Below are 23,276 nucleotides of genomic sequence, written 5' to 3'. Positions count from 1 at the left end.
TTGTTTCAACTGTGCCCTCTTCCACTTAAAAGATAAGCTCTCTAATGAGAAGTTCACCGGTGCGCACCTCTATGACATCGGACGTGCGCGATCCCATGTGCTACTGTTTGCCGACAGTGTGGTACAGATAGAAGCAGCAATCGGAGCTTTGATCAATTTCTGGACTGGTATATACCTGCAATTTTTTCATCTCTTTTGAACATCGTGTAGGTGCACCTACTTTGCTATATGTTCTATTTGGCACTGATATCATCTAACATGTGGTCACACTGTATTTACCATTATTGTGGTTTTTAGAATGTTTTAATATATTTACTTTCTATTGTATATTACGTGCATGAGTGCTTTGTGGCAGACTCGGTATACCATCACATATTTTGATTGTTTATAATGAGAAGTTCTGCCTGACAGCAGTGGGGTCATGAGTTCGATTCCCGATCCTGGCCTTATTCGTGTGGAGTTTGTATGTTCCCCCCGTGTTTGCGTGGGTTTCCTCCAGGTGCTCCGGTTTCCTCCCACACTCCAAAAACATACTAGTAGGTTAATTGTCTGCTTTCAAATTGACCCTAGCCTCTCTCTCTCTCTCTCTGTCTGTGTGTGTATGTTAGGGAATTAGACTGTAAGCTCCAATGGGGCAGGGACTGATGTGAGTGAGTTCTCTGTACAGCGCTGAGGAATTAGTGGCCCTATATAAATAGCTGATGATGAGGAAATTCTCTCTACTCTTTCTTCTCAGGTCTGCATTCATTTTGTCAGAATAATAATAATAATAATAATAATAATAATAGTTTTATTATTCAGGAACGTTGGAAGGTGAGCTTGTTGCCTTCTACTGGAATTTAGGAGCAGTTGTCGGTCCGAGCTTTTGCACCGTAGAGCACCTACTAAAAGTAGCAACATGTTGTGAAATTTAATATATTAATTCTAACTAAAACAGACCAATATAAAATCACACATAAACACACAAGACAAGATATAAACTGTATTTTTCTTGTCATGCCAAAAAAAACATTTCCAGGAATATCTCTTGCTTGACGACATGGCTGCTATTCATGTAATAATGTGGAATGTCCCAGGACGAGCTACTTCCCGGTCCTGCTGAGATAATTCATATCCAGTTGTGAATACACAATCCCGTCCTAAAAAAATATAAATTCAAAGAACATATTCAAAGCTGAATTCCTTAAATATTGTGTATGAGTGTAACTGGAATGGGGGTTTCTGTATCTCTACTAGTGATATCCCAATGTATGCATAGCTGACAGCTGTACCTGATTTCCAAGGACAGTCCCAGGATTTGAAAATTGTTGTCCTCAGATATGTCCCTGCTTTTCATTGATGACTTCCTCTAATTCTACATATTGGACCCAATACTCTTATGTATTCTCGTTCTCTGGACTTTATACATAAACAATTATTGAGTAAGACTATTTTACTAATCATTATTATGAAGTTTTGTTATTGTAACTTGATTGTAATTGTAGTGCACCTACATGAAATGGACAAAAAAATGGAATCACCAATTTAAAGTCACTATATAGGACCTTGCTTGTATGCGCTGTGGCATTGAGTCTGCCAATATCTGGTGTTGTGCTGGGGGAAGCACAATTTTTCCAAGAGAAAGTGACTCCTGATTGATGATGTTGGAAAACACGGTCTCAGACGTCGTTCCTGAACATCCCATAAATTCCCAATTGGGTTAAGATCTGGCGACTGAGTATGCCGCGAGATAGGCTGGGTACACACTGCAGAAAATTTCTCCCGATGTGATGTCATTAACGATTTTACCAAGGGTTGAAAGTCCCGATCAGCAGCCGATTCATGTGTACACACTATACACGTTTTACTTGATTTACCGTCAGATCTGTGCTCTTCATCTGTCATAACCATGGGCTGAAAAGATGGTGACTCTGCACACTGCATAGAGATCTATGGACACTGACGGTCCTGAGTGCATACACACTGCAGGATTGGAACAACATTGTTCCATCACTGAACGAGAACTTTAGTCCATTTATAAAATCAAATCAAATGATACGATGTACTTTGGAACAATAATCATTCATGGATGGAGTGTACACAGTAATGGGAGATCAGGCCGAATGGGTGTTTATCGTGTGATTGGCCCGATAATTGGGTTAAAAACCTGTAGTGTGTACCCAGCCACATGGACATCAATGTCATGCTCATCGAACCATTGGATAACCACCTATGCTCTGGTGATGGTGGCATTGCAGTCCTGGAAGACACCCTTCCCATCAGGAAGGGAACAGTGCAGTGTTCGGTGAAGGTGACAACCTTGCATTCTAAGGGCATGAGTACACCTATACCATGCCAGGAAATTGAGTCCTATAACATTTTGGAACTACCAGAACCATTCACTGTTGAAAACAATCAACAAGGCTGTAGAGGTCTTTTGGTTAGTGTCACATATGCACTGTCCGTTTGTTGAGAACATGGGATACTTCGACCCTGGTAGTCCATTATCTATGCTCCTAGTGCCACTGAAATCATAAAAGCACATTGGTTTTGCACTGCAATCTGGTTATAATATTTTGCCATACAGAGCTCTTGTCGGACTGTTGTTCATGCAGCTGGCTGAGGTTGAAATTTACACTTCAAAGTAATGCTAATCATAATACTGTGATAGTTTTGCCCAATGTTGCTCTTTGCTGATGATGTTCTTCCCTCGGGGTTCCATGCTGACATCCCCATAGGCACAACGTTGCTCATGAAACACTATAGTTCTTGCCAAACGCACCTCAACAATTTCCCCAATTTCAAAGTCACTGAGGCCTTCGATTAGAGCCATGCTAGCCGTCAATATAGGCAACCATGGCAGTCCAGCAGTTTAATACATGACTGGGATATTATTTGCTTGATTAACATATGAACCACACTTTTGCGGAAGCCCTCACTTTGAATATGCTTGGTGTTCCTCATTTACCGAGGTGTTCCTCCCCTTCCCCCCCACTACCTGTGGGTTCCCCTAGACAGAATCACATGTAGATCAACCTACTCAATGGCAGAATGAAACAATATTTTAAAATGTTGGCATTATTTTTATGACCAAACCCCCCCAAAAATCAGTAACTGACGTGTTCATATTTTTGGATGAACTGTTGATAAAGGGGAAAATTTGGCTCCATTAAAAAAGATCTTACTCAATGGTAAACCAGCCACACATCATGGAGGCAGACATTTTGTGGGCCTCCTTTGTACTTTTAATTTGTTGCAGCTATATTAAAACAGGATAATACTAATAATAATACTAATAATACTAATAATAATAATAATAATAATAATAACAACAAAATAAATATCTTATTGCTAAACATACACAGATTTGTATCCTCTGAGATCCTTAAACACATAGGGCCTGATTCATTAAGGAAAGTAAAGCAAAATAAATTGAGTTTTGCACCTTGGCAAAACCATGTTGTATTGGAGGGGAGGTAAATTTAAAATGTGGGGACAGATTTATAATTGGGATAGAGCATGTTCTAGATCAACTTTTAATGTCAGTGTCAAAATAAAGCTATCAAGTATTTGTGTGCTACATGAAAAAGCTGGCATTTTCCTTATGTGCAAAATAATAAACTCGTTTGCACCTTTTGTATTGTAACATGGTTTTGCCAAGGTTAAAAGTTACTCATTTTTTGCCTTACTTTTCTTAATGAATCAGGCCCATTGTTTTGAACATTTAACATTAGAGGGTACTGACATCCTATTATCAGCATCAAAGATAGAGAACCATTGAGGTAATTTTCCCCAATGAATCTACAGTATTTAAGTCTGATTTTGCTATCATATTTGCCATGTTTACATGCACTTATAAATATATTTACCTCATTGACAGAATCCTTGTGCTCAGAGCCTTGAGTTTTATTATCTGAAATTTAAAAACATAAACATACAGGTATTTTAATTGTTCTATATTTATGACAGTTTTTGTTTTTAGCTTTTGTTTTCGACTATTTAAATACACAAATTATGGCTAAGTGGTTAGCACTTCTGCCTTACAGCACTAGGAACATGAGTTCAATTCCCAACCATGGCCTTATCTGTGAGGAGTTTTTATGTTCCCCCCATGTTTGCGTGGGTTTCCTCCGGGTGCTCCAGTTTCCTCCCACACTCCAAAAACATACTTGTAGGTTAATTGGCTGCTATCAAAATTGACCCTAGTCTGTCTGTGTGTGTGTTTGGGAAATTAGACTGTAAGCTCCAAGGGACTGAAGTGAGTGAGTTCTCTGTACAGCGCTGCGGATTTAGTGGCGCTATATAAATAAATGATGATGATGATGATAGAGTTTAACTTCTCTAGGCTGCTTAGCAGATCTGCAAGACGGCAGGGATCTGTGGTTCCAGCCTTCATCCAGTCCCATTAATATAAACAAATACGTACATCGTCGCAGTAGTTGAGCAGTTAACATTACAGATACAAAATTTTTTGATACAATTTGGTTATGTCCCCTAAGCATCCAGGTAATGACTTGATTAATCCATCATTTCCTACAATTTCCTTTTGCCACCACCCAAATCACTAAACTCCACCAGTTTTGGGCACTGAGAATCAGGAGGTTCAACAAACCACCCTACCCTCAGTAGTAGGACAGTTACATATACAATGATTCTATCAGTCTTGGATTAGACGTAGATGGTGTTTTCTTAAATTCAGGCCAGTTGTATAAACTGTTTCCCATTAAGATATAGTATTTTAATGGTAATACAACTGGAAAAACTACATAAGGTTCAGCTTAGTTTGAACTATCCAAGGGACGAAGGGTGCCAAAGTTTGTGTGCCTACAGGTTTCAGATCTGTCAATCATGTCAAAAATGTCATAATTATATGTTGGGTACCTGTTTGCTTGTAAGTCCAGGTGAGATGAATCGATAGAATCAACAGTAGTAGAAAAACACTTGTTGGGACCAGTATCAGGTATTTTTGACATCTAGAGGTAAATCCATAGAGGGGCTCACCTGTGAAATGATCACAATACATTATTGTGCAGAAAAAACTCTGATTGTCATGGACATATTGGACCTGATTCATTAAGGAAACTAAGGCAAAAAAATGAGTTTTCTCCTGGACAAAACCATGTTACAATGCAAGGGGTGCACATTAGTTTATTATTTTGCACATAATATAAAAACTGGCTGTTTTTTCATGCAGCACACAAATACTTGATAGCTTATTTGTACACTGAAATGTAAAGTTGATCTAGGACATGCCCTACCCCAACTACAAATCTGTACCCACATTTTAAATTTACCTCCCCCTCCAACATGGTTTTGCCAAGGTGCAAAGTAACTAATTTTGCTTGCTTTCCTTTCCTTAATGAATCAGACACATTGTATGTTCATCCAATAGCTCCAGTGTTGGCCCAAACACACTCCAGAACCACTTATTATTACTTTACTAACTTATTTAGTGAGATAATTTGATTTCATCACTGTGTGTTAAGTTACTAGTTTGGTCTCAATGCCTTTAGAGGTATCAAATGAAAACTGTCATTTCTAGAACAGAAATGGATTTTGAAGTGATAGAAAAATGAGCAGGTACTATGCACTTATTCTGGAACTGTTTATAATAATATTGCCAGTAGATGGCAGTGCTGTATTGTTGTCTTCTGCAATGGCACACAAGCTTTGGGGTGATATTCATTTATATTCTAACACTAGGGGCGCTGTGAAACAAATGCTGATGTTCTAAGAACCAGAGACACCCCTACCTGCAGGAGAACATCACTATGATAAACTTGTCTCACCCAGACCTGAAAGTATTTGTTGTGTGGGATAGAATTTTGATCATGTATGTATTGTATATGTATAGTTTATTCATATAGTACAGGGAAAAAGTACATAATATAATATAATATTTGAATAACAATAACAAGAGGAAGTCGGTGCTGTCTGCACTAAACTTTTAAACGATTCTATTCAGTCTAAATGCTGTTTACAGTTTTTACATCATAACCCAACATTTTGAAAATATTTTCCCTCCCAGGATGCACTCTTACCTCTTTCTGATATTTCCCAGTGGACACGGACAGGAGAGGAATTAAACCAGACTTCACAGGTCACATGTTCCCCATGGCCCCAGGTGCTTCTGGGAAGTGAGATGAGGTTCAGGAAAGTCCAGGTCCCACCTGGTTCCTCCATAGAGGTCATTCTGCCCTTGTGATGTGTCCCAGAGATGTTCCAGGTTACATGGACTGTGTGACAAGCCCCACGTACCACACAAGCCAACTGGACAACGGTGTTAGGAAGAGGAAGCTGGGCAGGAGCCAGGAGATGGACTGAGCTTCTGGATGTGGAAGTGTCTGGGAAACAGATGGGAGCAGTGAATTATGCTGTGCTAATAGGGTTTTTACAGACTTAATAACAACATGCTTTTATTTGAGGGCAATTTGCTGTATGTCAGTCAGTGACATCTGAATGGATTGCACCTTTTATACATGATCTAACCATATGGTCTTATATGAAAATTGGTCATATACCAAGTGATAGGTCCTATTGTCCTTTTTCACATACATCCTTATCAGAAAGGAATCAAAATATTATCGTTGTAACGTGTTAGTAGTTATAAAAAAGCATATACACATACTGTTAAAGCGCACTCAAATACATTATGTTTTAGATGTGAGGACATATGGCCAAGATTAGTGCAAAAGCATTCTCTATGGTGGTGGGGGTTACATAAATACCCACAGTGGGCCTGGGTCATTAAGGAAAATAAGCCAAAAAAAACCCAGTATATTTTCTCCGGGACAAACCATGTTACAATGTAAGGGGTGTAACTTAGTTTATTATTTTGAACATAAGTTAAATGCTGGCTGTTTTTTCTACTATGGCATTATTATGCTTACTATTGTCCACATATCAAATGAGAATTTGTTGCTTACATTTGTTTGCAATTATTTGCCGATATAACGTGTCACCATGATTAACCTTTTTAGTAAAACGTACGCCGGGATATGTGGACATGTCCGCACATCAATCCTCTCTGTTGAAGCGGCTGTTAGAAATGCTAAATAGTAGGCAATACATAACCTATTAACAAAAGGACATACAATCCTAATATTCTCAATAGGAGTCACATATTAGAATAATAGGAGAAAAATAGAGCAATATCAATTAGTTTTAGATACTTCACGAGTCAATAATGAATGACATAAGCAATATTTGTTTAGCTGCATTGAAGCAATTGGGAATACAGGATCGTCAGTACGGTGGGAGTATGTTGCTTCACATGACCAAGATGACATTTTATGCTGATGACATTCAACTATAGGGGGTATATTTACTAAACTGCGGGTTTGAAAAAGTGAAGATGTTGCCAATAGCAACCAATCAGATTCTAGCTGTCATTTTGTAGAATCTACTAAGTAAATGATAGCTAGAATCTGATTGGTTGCTATAGACAACATCTCCAATTTTCAAACCCGCTGAAACAATCTCAGCTTGATATATTGACCCCCTGATCTTTCCCCCCACCTCCTCTCTCGTGTATCTGACTGCCTCTCCGCCATCTCCTCTTAGATGTCTTCACGCTCTCTCAAACTTAACATTTCTCAAACAGAACACATTGGCTTCCCTGTTTCTAGATTCCCATTCCACCATGACCTCTCTATCAGTGTTAACAACACCACCATGTCCTCTGTTCCCCACCTCCGCTGCCTGGGCATTAACCTTAGCTCCTCCCTCTCTTTTGCCCCCAATATTCAATTCCTTGACCAATCCTGTCATTTCCAACTTCGTAATATTGCCCGTATCCGGCTCTTCCTATCTCAGGATGCCACCGAAACCATCATCTATGCACTCATCATTTCCCGTCTTGATTACTGTAACCTTCTCCTCACCGGCCTCCCCTGCTCTCACCTCGCGGCCGCGAGACTCATCTTTCTTTCACGCCACTCCCTCTCTGTCTTGTTTTACACTGGCTCCCCTTTCCCTACAGAATCCTTTTCAAAATCCTTACCATCACTAACAAGGCCCTCTCCCACTCGACTGCCCCTTACATCTCCGACCACCTCTCTACTCACACTCCGTCCAGCTCCCTACGCTCGGCCAATGACTGTCGCCTCTCCTCAACCCTGATCACCTGTTCCCATTCCTGAATCCAAGATTTCTCCCGAGCTGTCCCCCTCCACTGGAACGACCTTCCATGCTCCACCCATTGGTCCCCTAATTTCTACTCCTTCAAGTGGGCACTTAAAACTCACCTCTTCCTCAAACCTACAAGCCATCCACCTAACCCTCTCTCCATGCTCGTCTCTTTGCCTATCTCTCTCCGTTCCCTTGCTTGCTCCTCCTGCACTTGGTCCCCTGACTCCCCTAAGTGCCCGCTGTCTGTTTGCCCTTCCTTTAGAATGTAAGCTCTCATGAGCAGGGTCCTCTTCCCTCCTGTCTCTATACCATTTCTTCTGCTCCAACTTCACTATAATTGTTATGCCTGGAGCTTCTAAAGTCTTGGTATTACTCGTTTATTGTTCTGTACTGTATTACCGTGTTTGATCCAGTGCTTGTATTGTGTTGGGCTCCACGGAAACCATGTGGCGCCTTATAAATAAATGATAATTATAATAATAATGACCAAATAAGGCTGAATGAGAGCATGTTATATCAGGAAATAAATAAATTAATGATGTATAAATACGTGGCAACAAAAAAACCTATAGTGTATGGAGTAACATTTGCTTTAATTCATCAACATGGTGTAATTAATAATAAAAAATCTACAGCCAATGGAACAATTTGCTCTATAATTAATTAGTCAGAGCCTGTTGCAATAAAATGTGCCCATCTAAAAAGTAACGCTTATAATATAAGCCAATACCTCTCAATTGGTAGAGATAATAGAAAATTCAGAATTAATAAGGTTATTGCCACTATAGAGAAGATCAGCTGCTCTAAACAAATTAATTATTTCGAAGATATATTATTATAAATGTTATGAGTGGAATGTTATCAGCACAATAAAAGAGCCTTTAGAACTACAGTGCCCAACAAGGAAAATAAAATGATATCACTTATTGAATGTATTAATCTAGACACTGTTGAATGAAATAAAATTTATATGTTGTATACATTAGAAAGATTATCTTGACTCGACTAAATTAAGAACATAGAGGATCTTTGGGGGACAACAATCTCCTTCACCCCCAATGTTTTTAATTTTCTAGGGCCTGATTCATTAGTGATCTTATCTTGTGCAAAAGTTAAGTTGCTTATTTTAAGAAGAAACGGGGAGATAAGAGTGAAGTTAAGATGGATTTTCATCTTAACTTAAGAAATTCTGCACTTACGCAGTGGATTTTGCTTCTTATCTCTCTTTTCTGAGCATGCACAGAGTCAATTTGCTTAAATTAAGCAAAAAACAGCAGATAAGATAACTATTGAATCAGGCCCTAGGGGCCTTTAATATGTTACAATTTTAATATATTTTGCAGCAACAATGTACTATTACCATACAAATGAAATTCTACTTCTAAATATATGAAATTAAATTTTATATTTTAATTAAATAGGGTGCAATCCATACATTGGTGTCTATAATAGCGCCTCCAAATATAGAACTCTCATTTCTTGGGTCTGTTGACATATGAACGTAAATGTATTATTCAATATCTTACCTCCAGCAATTAGGGTTGTCCCGTTGCCATATTCTCGTGAACTAGCAAAATATGTACAGAAATAAACTCCAGAATCATTAGTCTGTGTATTGGGAATCTCCAGTTTAGCCTTGTATTGATCATATTTACAGGCATATTTGTCTGTATTATTATCATAAAAACACAATTTAACCCATGGAGTAGCTGCTCCTGTTCTTCCGCTCTTTCGGTACCAGTTGAGCCAAGTTCCACCTTCTAGAATTTTATCAGACACACAGTTGATGACTGTGGTGGTATTAACAGCCGCATACACAATGTCCTGAGGTTGGTAGAGAACCGTGTGAGCAACAATCACTGCGAAATAAGAGTTCAACATTTTATATGAAATAGTATCATGTATAGCACCGATACATTACATACATACATATTTTTCTACTATGATAGTCTTAGTGCAGTGAGAAAAAGCTCATACAAAAGGATCACATAGAAACAAGTATGATGACATCATGGGGTATATCTACTAACCTGCGGGTTTGAAAAGTGGAGATGTTGCCTATAGCAACCAATCAGATTCTAGCTGTCATTTTGTAGAATGTACTAAATAAATGATAACTAGAATCTAATGGTTACTAGAGGCAATAGCACCTTTTAATCATGCATCTCATATTCAGCTTTCTTAGTTATTCTCCTACAAATCATTATCTCCTTTTTAAAATCTCTCTGGAGGGAAAACCAGTAAGGCTGACAGGCACAGGCACGGCTACAGAAACACAGGGGTAGATTTACTAAAGCTTCTAAGAAGGAAAAGTGGAGGTAATGCCAATAACAAGCAATCATATTCTGTCTATAATATTCAAGCGTGTACTAGATACATGATAGCTAGAATCTGATTGGTTGTTATGGGCTACACCTTCACTTTTCCTTTTTAGAAGTAAATCTACCCCACGTGCTCTAAGACTCTCATCATGTCATGTTAACGCAGAGGGAGATTTTGCATTAAACAAACCAAAGTGGACTCAGAGGGGCTTTCTAAAGCCTGTGTACTGACTGCATCATGTGCCATGTGACTGTGGTTACCATGGCAGTCACATTACACTATGCCTGCAGCATTATACATCATTAATAGCAGTCTGAAGAAATAGACCAAGGTAAAAAACGTTTTCAAGAAGCCTGCCACAGTGATTTATGTTAATGGTTTTGCTGCTTTAACTTTTGAGGGTATATTTACTGAACTGCGGGTTTGAAGAAGTGGAGATGTTGCCTATAGCAACCAATCAGATTGTAGTTATTATTTATTTAGTACATGCTACAAAATGATAGCTAGAATCTGATTGGTTGTTATAGGAAACATCTTCACTTTTAAAAACCCGCAGTTTAGTAAATATGCCCCCAGATCTGTTTATGTTTTATCCAAAGCAATACACACTGTTTTACAAATGTGGCGCAGAGAATGTATTTTGTTGCTCAGTTACTGTATCTGTTTTGATAAATGTATCACTGTATGTGATGTGGGCGTGAGTGACTACTCAAATGTTCAGAGACACTTACAAAATTTAGCTGAGTGGATCTTATGAATCATGATTTAAGACCATTTGTAAATGTAGTCATTTATATTTGTTATTAATTTAAATGCGTTGATTCACTGGTTAAAACAATATTCCAGACAGTAAGTTTCTGTACGGTTTTCAGTTGTGTCTAAAGCCATTTTTGAGTTCATGTTAAAATTAAGCATTCTCTCCAACGTGACTAATGTCATTTGTTTGTTTAATAATTTAAACTTGCAACATCTTTTGTTTTTACTCTTTTCAAAATAACTTAATTAATAAAATACCTAGTTTATTAGTCAAATGTGATTATATTGAATATATTTATTGTAAAATAATTTCAACAACACCCATTGATATATTTATTTAAAGGAACATGACAAATTGTCTGACACAATTACAGTAGAATACAGTAGAATACATTTTACTAAGATCATTTTTATCACAGTGTCTGTAGTATTTAAGTGAAAAAAAGTTTTTTTTTATAAGACAAAGAAATTTATTGTGTCAGTAATCTTTTACCAAACCTATGGATAGGCAGTTATAAGTCAATAGTTTTCAACTAAGCTTGCCTATGCTACCACCCCCTAGTGGGGGAGGGCTGGAAAATTTTAGCCCAGAAGGTAAGAATCTAGTCAGCAGACCATCTTAAGGGAAAAAAATGCAGGTGGCCCATAGACTCAGCCCAAGGTAGCCCACTATGGGATTGACCCATGGGGGGCAGATGCCCCCTGTCCCCCAGCCCAGCCTGCCTCCTAACCATTCTAACCATCACCTCCTCTTCCTCATCTGACATCTCCATCTTCTCCCAGTTGGTCCTACTGCTTCTCACCACCCCTCCCTTTAGAATGTAAGCTCTCGCGGGCGGTGTCCTCTCTACCTATTGTCCCACGTCTGTCTCCTGTCCCTCGTACGTCCTGTCACGTCTTTTGCTGCGCTCTGAGTCCCCATAGCATTACTCACACTCATCTGAGTTATTGACATGTATTACCTCATCTAATTGTTACTTGCTTCTGTATCCAGCGCTACGGAATCTGTGGCGCCTGATAAATAAATAAATAATAATAATAATAGATATTTGCAAGGACAAATTCAGGGGCTCATGTACAGTTGGACGCAAACTGCATTTTCAGCGCATAATAAGTTCTTTTACTTGTCTGCTTGCCCACAAAGCACTAGTTATGTTTGAGGCCTTATGTAGACTACGGCCAATTGCGGCACTTTACGATTGAAGAGGTGTAACGGGGGAAGAAGGGGTTGTGTAAGGGCGCATTGGGGCAAATGCAACTTATGTAGACTGAGACTCTTGTGCCTATATGGAGACTGAAAACTTGCGGGCGCTAGATCACTAGTGTAAGTTACCAACTGGTAGCTTAGATGTGTCCAGGTTAACATACCAGGGTAAAATGCGTGGGGTATTTTTGGACGCACTTTCCATCTGAGTTTTAGAAGCAAATTGTGCCCCACTCTACAATAAATATATCTAAAGTTTGGGAATTCTGAAACTTTTTAAGCTAGGTCAATTAGGATTTTTCTTGTATCCTTTACACTCTGATGTATTATTATTATTTTTATTTATTTATAGGGCGCCACTAGCTATCCGTAGCGCCGTACAGGGACAGACAGGAACACGATTCAGGGTGAGACAGCACGGTACAGTTAACAAAAATCACAGTAACTCCGAAGCTCAATGTATGTAGAATGGGATTCATCTCAATGTTCCCTAATGTTACCACTTTGCAAAACACAAATTAACATAATTTATTTTTCTTGCAAATTGAGGGCTCCTGCAGACAAATGTTCTGAGACACTGCTAAAAACGAATGAAAAGTAACATTTTACACCTGTTTTAGTTCAAACTTTTTTCCATGCAACTTTTACACAATCTATTGTACTTGTTAATGTATGAGAAATAAATTGTGCAGCCCTCTAACATTTTAAATGCATTGTTACAGTTTTACAATGTGATGGTGGAAACAACATTGTTAACTCTTATTCGAGCTCCAGAACCCGATTCAAATTACTTACCCTTACCTACAAAACCCTCAACAACACTACCCCTTCATACATCTCAAATCTCATATCGAAATACTCTCCCACCGTCCCTCTTAGATCTACCTCTGACCTGCGCCTTGTCTCGTCTCTGGTAACCACCTCTCACTTCCACCTACAAGACTTCTCCCGTGCTGCCCCCCACTTATGGAATTCCCTACCACGCTACCAAGCTCAATCAGGCTTTCTCCCAGCCTTTAAATCTTTAGACGTTCTCTAGAAACCTGTCTCTTTTTTTTAAAGCTTACCTTATCCCCGATAACACTATTCACACTAATACACCCTCATAGCATAGTATTGTGCCCTCCATCCAATCTCTGTTGCATTCACTAAACTGAAAAAATTACACATTAACAGAGGATGATAGATGGATTGTAGGTCTCCTAGAAATAAACAAAATGTAAGCAGACTGTGTAATAGTGTAATTTAAACCCAAACATGTAGCAACCCATAGCAACTAACAGGCGTTTACTTTTCACTGGATCAATTAATACATATTGCATTTTTGTATACTATTAATAACTCTCACGAAGGATAGTTAAACATATTATTTTATGCAGATTGGCACCTTTGCATATAGCTCTGCACCTTTGAGCAATTTTAGTAAATAATCCTCAAAGTGTTCCTAAAAATTATTTTAAAATATGCCAACTATAATTAGGGATGTGCACCGGCGACTTTTGAGGTCTCGTGTTTTGTGTTTTGGATCCGGATTTTCGTTATTTTTGGGGTTCGGATTTGTCTCGCAAAACACTTGACGAAAGGTCTCGGTTCGGATTTAAGGTTTTGGATTCGGATTTTTTTTGAAAAAAACATAAAAAGTTTAAAAATCAAGTTTTTGGGCTTATTTTCACTCCTAGGCTATTATTAACCTCAATAACATTCAATAACAAGCATTTCCACTAATTTACAGTGTATTCTGAACACCTCACAATATAGTTATTAGTCCAAAACGTTGCAACAAGGTATCTTTCTGGACTGCGTAGAGGAGTGGGTCACCACAATATATATTAAAAACCCTGAACTTTTATGATTCGCACCAATAAATGTACCTGGACTGCGTAGAGGAGTGGGTCACCACAATATATATTAAAAACCCTGAACTTTTATGATTCGCACCAATAAGAGTACCTGGACTGCGTAGAGGAGTGGGTCACCACAATATATATTAAAAACCCAGAACTTTTATGAATCGCACCAATAAATGTACCTGGACTGCGTAGAGGAGTGGGTCACCACAATATATATAATAAGAAAACCATCAACTTGTTTGATTCGCACCAATAAATGTACCTGGACTGCGTAGAGGAGTGGGTCACCACAATATATTAAAAACCCTGAACTTTTATGAATTGCACCAATAAATGTACCTGGACTGCGTAGAGGAGTGGGTCACCACAATATATTAAAAACCCTGAACTTTTATGATTCGCACCAATAAATGTACCTGGACTGCGTAGAGGAGTGGGTCACCACAATATATTAAAAACCCTGAACTTTTATGAATCGCACCAATAAATGTACCTGGACTGCGTAGAAGAGTGGGTCACCACAATATATTAAAAACCCTGAACTTTTATGAATCGCACCAATAAATGTACCTGGACTGCCTAGAGGAGTGGGCACTGGGCACCACAATAAAATATATAAAAAAACCTTCAACAGGTCTGCATTACACTACACATACGGCTGCTCCTCCATCCTCTCCATCATATACATGTTGGAGTTTTAGCGTGTGACAACCTCTTGTTTTTGATAATGTCAGTGCATTTTGAATATTTTTCAATTTGCCCCACACCACTGAATGTACTTTATCTATGATACGCATCTATCTATCTTGACTGCGTAGTGTGGTGGCCCCGGTACACAATTTGGTACCGAGGCCACAATATAATTAAAAAACCCTCCACGTGTCAGAATTCCACCAAACAAGTATCTGGACTGCGTAGTGGGGTGGCCCCGGTACCCAATTTGATACCGGGGCCACAATACCTCCTCCAAACATGGTACAGACAATTCGTCATTGAGATCCCATCAAGTATGTTAAAGACAGACAGGGTCCAAGTGTTATTGGTTGACTTTGTAAACCAAAAAACTGTCCCTGTTGCACATAGTCGTGCAATGAAGACTGACTTTTTCATTTAAAGGCACCATCTTTCAAGTGTAGTGTTTGTAAGTCTAAGTCATATTATACTTTTGGTAAAATTGGTTTATTTTGTTCCTCTTTATGGTAACTACTAATAGAATTAAAGTATTAAATAGAAGCGGCAGTTCCTCTTTATGGTAATTAGTAATAGAATTAAAGTATTAAATAGAATTAAAGTATGAAATAGAATTAAAGTATTAAATAGAATTAAAGTATGAAATAGAGTTAAAGTATTAAATAGAATTAAAGTATTAAATAGAGTGGTATAGAGTTGTAGTGTGGTATAGATAGAGTGGTCCCCACAATATAATAATAAAACCCTCAACTGGTCTGAATTCCACCAAACAAGTATCTGGACTGCGTAGTGTGGTGGCCCCGGTACACAATTTGGTACCGAGGCCACAATATAATTAAAAAATTGGGCATCAACTGTCACCGTTGTTTAATATCTGATACACATAAATATGGACTGCACAGTGGAGTGGCCCCGGTAGTAAATTTGGTGCCAGGGCCACAATACCTCCTCCAACTTCCAAGTGTAGTGTTTATAAAGACAGACAGCGTCGAAGTGTTATTAGTTGACTTTCTTAACCCTAAAATTGTCCCTGTTGCAAATATTCGTGCAATGGACAGTTACTTTTTTATTGAAAGACTCAAGCTTTCAAGTGTAGTGTTTATAAAATATAAACAACAATACAGTAGTTTTAGAGCACGTCAATACCTCTTGTTTTAAATTATGACACGGCATTTTACTTTTGGTTTAATTTCTTGAATTTTTTTAAATTTGGTTTTACTTTTTGAACATGGCAAACGACTGTTGATTGGTCATATAATGCAAAAAAAAAAGTTCCAAGATGGAATTGTCCTTGGGCCCTCACACCCACCCTTATGTTGTTGAAATAGGACATGCACACTTTAACAAACCAATCATTTCAGCGACAGGGCCTACCAAACAACTTTGGCTGAAATGATTGGTTTGTTTGGGCCCCCACACCAAAAAAGCTATTCATCTCTCCCTGTACAGACTAAACAGGCTCTACTGAGGCAAGATGTCGTCCTCATCCTCAACCTCTGATTCCTCTCCCCCTACAGTGTGTACTTCCTCCTCATCACACATTATCAATTCGTCCCCGCTGGACTCCACAACCACAGGTCCCTCTGTAGTATCTGGAGGGCAGTGCTGTACTTCATTGAGGAATTGATTATTCATTTTTATAAACATCATTTTTTCAACGTTGTGAGGAAGCAACCTCCTTCGCCGCTCACTGACCAGGTTCCCCGCTGCACTAAAAACTCTTTCCGAGTACACACTGGAGGGGGGACAACTCAGGTAAAATAGAGCCAGTTTGTACAGGGGCTTCCAAACTGCCTTTTGGAGTTCTACCACGTCACTACCTCTAGTAAATTTAGATTGCAAGGCTTGTAAATATAAATACTTTGAAGATAAAAAAAAGCAGGCTGCACAGACTGTGGAGCTAGAAAGTGAAATTAAATGGACCACGTTACTTTGGTGGCTATCTATGCCCCCCCCCGCCCTACACTTGTAGTTGAATATAAATAAAGCAGCCTGCATAGACTGTAGAACTAGCAATTCAAATATACAAAGAAATGGACAAAGGCAGTTTGGTATCTGTCTGCATCAGATCCCCTCTCCACTAGGAGTAAAACAGAAAACTTTTCAGCCGTTATATAATCTAGAATATAAATAGAAATTGAGAAATGCAATTTGGTATCTGTCTGCATCATAATCATCAACATCCTCCTCAGCGCCAGCTACATCAATATCCTCCTCCCAGTGTACAACATTCACACCTTCATTAGCCAAATCTGTAACTGGACTGTGGGTGATCCTTCCAGCATATGCAGAGGGCGTGCTGCAAATGCTGGATGGAGTCACCTCTTCCCGTACAGTGATGGGAAGGTCAGGGTTCACAACCAACAACACCCTTGGACTCGCCTTGGGGATTTGTGATGTCATCTGTTTAGAAGGCAGAGTTCTTTGCTGTTTTGTTGTTGTTGCTGACAGCATAACTCTCTTAAATTTTTTGTAGGGGGGGGGAGGAGGGCTTAGATCCTTGGGTGAAGCTGGACCACTAGTCATGAACACGGGACAGGGCCTAAGCCGTTCCTTGCCACTACTTGTCGTAATTGGCATATTGCCAACTTTACGTTTCTCCTCAGATGATTTTAAGTTTCTTTTTTTGCTGTTTTTTGAGAACTTGGGCTTTTTGGATTTTACATGCCCTGTACTAGGAGATTGGGCATCGTGCTTGCCAGACGACGTTGATGGCATTTCATCGTCTATGTCATGACTAGTGGCAGCAGCTTCAGCATTAGGAGGAAGTGGGTCTTGATCTTTCCCTACTTTATCCTCCAAATTTTTGGTCTCCATTATATGTAGCACAAGATACTGCAGAATGTGTGAACTTGGTAATATTGCAGTACCAATGGACTTATACTGCTGGATTGGTTTTGCAAATTTGGTTATAATTATTATATATATTTTTTTTTTTTAATTTTTTATTTTTTTTTACTTTTTTTTTATTTTTAAAAAACTTGGGAATAGTGGGGAAATAACTATGCCCTTAGAAGCACAGAGCACAGGACACAGCACCACTGGACTGAACAGGACACGGCACAGGACCCAGCAGCACTACGGAACTCAGCAGGACAGAGCACAGGACACAGCACCACTGGACTGATACTGCAGAATGTGTGAACTTTGTAATATTGCAGTACCAATGGACTTATACTGCTGGATTGGTTTTGCAAATTTGGTTATAATTATTATATATATTTTTTTTTTTTTAATTTTTTTTTTTTTTTTACTTTTTTTTTATTTTTTAAAAACTTGGGAATAATGGGGAAATAACTATGCCCTTAGAAGCACAGAGCACAGGACACAGCACCACTGGACTGAACAGGACACGGCACAGGACCCAGCAGCACTACGGAACTCAGCAGGACAGAGCACAGGACACAGCACCACTGGACTGATACTGCAGAATGTGTAAACTTTGTAATATTGCAGTACCACTGGACTTTTACTGCTGAATGTGTGAACTTGGTAACATTGCAGTACCAATGGGCTTATACTGCAGGATTGGTTGTGCAAATTTTGTGGTAATTAAAAAAAATTAAAGTAGTTTTTGGTATTTTTTTAAAAAACTTTTTTTTATTTTTTTAAACACAGGGGAATATTGGGGAAATAACTATGCCCTTAGAAGCACAGAGCACAGGACACAGCACCACTGGACTGAACAGGACACAGCACAGGACCCAGCAGCACCACTGACCTCAGAAGGACAGAGCACAGCACACAGCACCACTGGACTGATACTGCAGAACACAGCACAGCACAGCACAGCACAGCACAGCACAGAACAGCACAGAACTAAACAGCACAGCACAGAACTAAACAGCACAGCACGAGATCTACCAGGACAGAGGACCACCTAACACACCCTCCCTCTACCCTGATCAATGCCCGAGTGAAGATGGCGGCGACTAGCGGGGAATTTATAGGATCCGAGTATCGCAAGATCCGACAACGGGATTATGAGTCAGAGCCTCAGTTTCACATTTGAATTTGGCGCCAATACCCGGATCTGTCTCGGATCCGACTCGGATCCGCAACGTTCGGGTGGGCTCGGATTTCATAAATCCGAGTGCGCTCATCCCTAACTATAATACGTCTATTATTTGTTTAAAAAAAGAAAAAACAATGTGCATAGATAGATTCATAGATATTTAATAGGGATTTAATCTATTTGCCACCTTGACTAAAATTTAACCGAGCAAAAACAGAGCTGTAACGGATGACACTACACCAGTTGTTATCACTTTCAAACAGCTTCTTGTACATTTAAATCACCCGTCTACTGTTGTACATTACACTCTGTCTTTTCAACTATAAATACTTAATCTGTTTCTATATGCTTTGAAAATATTGTATTTTGGCTTAAATAAGTTGTTCAGGCTTCATTCTTCAGTGTTGAAGAATATTTCATAGCTTGCAAATGATTTATGCTACGTCCAGAAGATTATTTTTTTTAAATATTTTTGGCTAATCTCAAACATTTTGACTCAACATGTCTCAAATAGGGCACATACATGTGTTAAAGTTGCTGAAATGCCCCTTTATTCCCATGAATTGAATGAGAAAATCTTCTTACCAAAATACTTCTCACGAGCAAATATGTTGAGTACAGTTTTGGCTAATAAGTATTTTTTTTTATACAATCAGGTTATATCCAGATGGGCACTATTTAGCTATTAGAAATGCTATAGCATGTTCTCGAACCCAGATCTATGGCAAAAAGTCCGTTCTCATTTTGTACTCGTGTACCTGGTATTTTCCAAGCAATTAAATGTTCTCTTAGGTGTTCAAGTTTAGGCTTACATCTCAGTTACATATGCTAATCACGGTACAGTCTATACTGTAAAATTTAATTTTCAACTTGTAGACATGTTGATTCCATTTGATAATAACTCATCTTGTACCTTTTGCATTATTAACACAGCCGCCTAATCCTCATGTACATTTTGAGCATGTACTGTACCCCTATCTAAACAGATGTAATTGCAAATAAATATTTTTCTCACACTTTGTAATTAGAATGATCGGAATCTACAGAACTATTTTACTTTTCATTTTCAAAATGTTGTAAGTTTTGTGTTATTGTGATATATACTTTGCTGTTTTATATGTTTGGGTTTTGATGTTAAATAATTGTCTGTCTCTGCACTTCCTACAGTGCAAGTGAAAAAATTATAATTACCAATTACCAATTGACAATTACCAATTGGAAAATTAGAGGCTATCCTTAATACTCTATGGGAATCAAAAGTAACAATTACTTCTATAATCTAAAAAAATGATAGTGCAAAAATGTAAGATGATGGATATAGTGCATTGGTAACAAAGTATAATTATAATACCAATATGCAGACAATACACAAAAGACTTTCTGGGCAGAAATTCTTGCCAATTCCCGACGCTTCGACCTTCTTTTCTTCCGAAAGCAATTTTATTACAGACAACACCCAATGGGCTTCGTCTTTAATAAAAGTGCCGTAAATTAGGTCAAAGCGTCGGGAATCGGCGATTGTACTAATCCATAGCATAGTAAACATACCCCCTTAAATTTTTCCCATAAAATCTGCCTAAAATGGAACATAATTATAGTAAAAACAGTTTCTGTTAAAGGGAATTTCCAATATGAAATGGTACCTGGTATTAATTAACAAAGGTATTTTCCACTATGTGTTTTACTTAGTCTCCTAACTTACCAATAATAATGCTTTGGTGGGTGGGCAGGGGAGATCCATCACAGTGACTCTAAGGCTGGGTACACAGTACAGGGTGTAGCCGATTATTGAGACAATCACACAATAAACGACCGTTCGGCACGATATCGCATTAGTGTTTATGCTCCAACGATGAATGATTATCGTTCCAAAACTCATTGTATCATATAATTTGATTTTTAAACCAAACTAAAAATCTCGTTCAATGATGGAACAATGTCGTTCCAATCCTGCAGTGTGTAAGCACTCAGGACCGGCAGTGTCCATAGATCTCTATGCAGTGTGCAGAGTCACCATCTTTTCAGCCGATGGTTATGACAGATGAAGAGCACAGATCTGAAGGTAAATCATGTAAAACGTGTATAGTGTGTACACAGAAATCGGCTGCTGATCGGGACATTCAGTGGTTGGTAAAATCCTTAACGATATTGCATCGGGAGAAATTTTCTGTAGTGTGTACCCAGCCTAAGTCTTTAAAGTGCTACTATTGTGAAAAAAAAGTTAGTAAAAGTCATGCTTAAAGTGGAAAATAACTTTAACTATGAAACCTGACTAATAATGGGCTTTTAATTATTTTTATGAACAGAGGCATTGTTATCAATACAATACATTACAATACATTATTTACAATACATTGCAGTTAAAGTAGTTATTTGCTACACATTATATTCAATTTGAGCATTGCTTTTTTGGTGTGTTAATGTTTTGGTTTTTTTGTTTGTTGGCATTAACTAATCTAATCACTATGAGAAGACATTAACAAAAAAGAAAAAAAAAGCTTCTTACCTTCAGAAAACAGGAGTAAGTTAAGTAGATTCATGTCCGTTCACCAGTGATATACTGTATAATACTGTACTTGACACTGTTCATTTTAGTTCTTCTTTTCCAGAAACAGCCAAAGCTACAGGGGCTGTAACCCCTCCCTCTGTACTACAATGACGCCACCAATAAGGCACTCTGCTCTTTTTAGAAACTCACTGAAGTGTTTGCGATGCTGGTTTGTGATTTAGTTAGAAGTTTTGAGTTTTACAATATAGTTAAAAAAAAAACATGTTCATTCTCCTCTGTATCATTATATATTGTTAAAGACGTTAAACTTGTGATGTTTGCATGCTGCAGTATTCCGCTTTAGAAATCATTGTTCCACATTTTCGGAGACAAAAGATTAAAAGTAACAAATGCTAAAGGATGGAGAGGAGGTGGACCGGAAGCTGCCATAAAAATGGGCTGTCGGGAAAATCTGCAAATATGTATGGTAAAATGAATATTACCAATAGACATGATTTGTTTATGTTTGTTTTTTTTAGTTATCTCATATATATAAGGCACGGTTTTACCAGAAGTTATTTTGTTTTTATAATATATTTTGTTTACGTGTCCTACTTGCATCCAAGAGGTAGTATAAACCACTGTGTCTGGGCACAGATGAGGTCACTGCCCTGTATAGTCTAGACGTGGGCACCCATCATGCTAACAGTGTTTGATCTGCAGGCACTTTACAAACAGGATGAAGAAGGAAGGCTAGTGTAGAGTTTGGTGTACATCTTTTTTTTTCCCACACTTCGCTTGCACACAAAAAAAGCAATTATACTTGTGCAATTTTGTTTGATATGTATTGGCTTTTTATTTGAAAGGATAGAATTGCAGCTTATACGAATTTATATCACTTCTGCATCACAGAAAACATATGACAGTAGAGAGGAAATAAAAAAACGGCTATGGGAGTCTTGTCTGCTCCCATATAGGAATCTAGGGGAACTACCATTGCTCCCACTTAGTACCTCTTTTCCATATCTTTTCCAGGTGTTCACTCATTATCATCCTTTATTTTTATAGCGCCAACATATTCCGTAGCGCTTAAATGCTGCATCACCTGTACACCACCCACACCACCTTGATTGTATTTTAGTTTTTTTTACCACTAATGATCTTGGGTGTGGGATTCCAAATATCCAAATATAAAAGATATAATAGAATAGAAACTATCAAAGGCGATAGCAGGCGCTAATCCACTATTATTTTTTTGTTAAATACATTTTTGCTTTATATGAATAGCATGTACATAATATAACCACAAGTATGATATTTATATGAGCCCTGACTATATTGTAACATAAGAATATAGATGGGAAGATCTATCATCACCGGTTCCTTACTGTTTTTAAACTTGTTCAGTTGTCTAACTTAGACTTTTTTTATAAAACTTGAATTTGAGTAAGATATTAGACTGTTCTGCATTAAGGCAATGTGTAGTGTTCTCAAACCTTCATTAAAGGATAATTCAATCTTCTTCTTTTTTTACTTTAACATTTTTATTAGATTTTAAAGAATTTTTTAGGGGAACAGAAAAAAAATGGAAGGGGAAGGACAAAAAAATCAGGGAAGAAAGGGAGGGGGTACATAGTGGGTATGGAAGGCAACAATATATCATAAAATGCATGGTTTGACAAATAGATACACATCAAAACTATTTTAGTATGATGTAACAAAGGAGCAGGCAGGAAGAGCCAGCAAGTTTTTCCTTACATAATCCAAGTGCTTACCCAAGTATTTAACCAAAGCGATGGGACTCTTTAGGTTGGCTAAAGTCTATAAGCTTGAGGACATAAC

At 38.2% G+C, this 23,276-nt stretch overlaps 1 protein-coding gene across 4 annotated transcripts in view; it reads left to right on the top strand.

Annotated features, from left to right (window-relative positions):
* Nucleotides 1-18,759, top strand: part of LOC142112083 (SLAM family member 5-like) — a 346,313-nt gene extending 327,554 nt beyond the window's left edge. The window contains exon 6 of one of the 4 annotated variants that reach the window (XM_075193929.1): nt 18,550-18,759. In XM_075193929.1, the coding sequence (XP_075050030.1) occupies nt 18,550-18,651 (102 nt within the window). In that variant the 3' untranslated portion in view covers nt 18,652-18,759. The remainder of the gene's footprint in view (nt 1-18,549) is intronic. The other 3 variants (XM_075193928.1, XM_075193926.1, XM_075193927.1) reach the window with 3 other exon arrangements.
* Nucleotides 18,760-23,276: the final 4,517 nt, after the last annotated feature.

The sequence above is a fragment of the Mixophyes fleayi genome (assembly GCF_038048845.1).
Source record: "Mixophyes fleayi isolate aMixFle1 chromosome 12 unlocalized genomic scaffold, aMixFle1.hap1 SUPER_12_unloc_2, whole genome shotgun sequence".
Classification (NCBI taxonomy): domain Eukaryota; kingdom Metazoa; phylum Chordata; class Amphibia; order Anura; family Limnodynastidae; genus Mixophyes; species Mixophyes fleayi.
The sequence above is the reverse complement of the archived record's forward strand: the minus strand, read 5'-3'. Positions and strand labels throughout refer to the sequence as shown.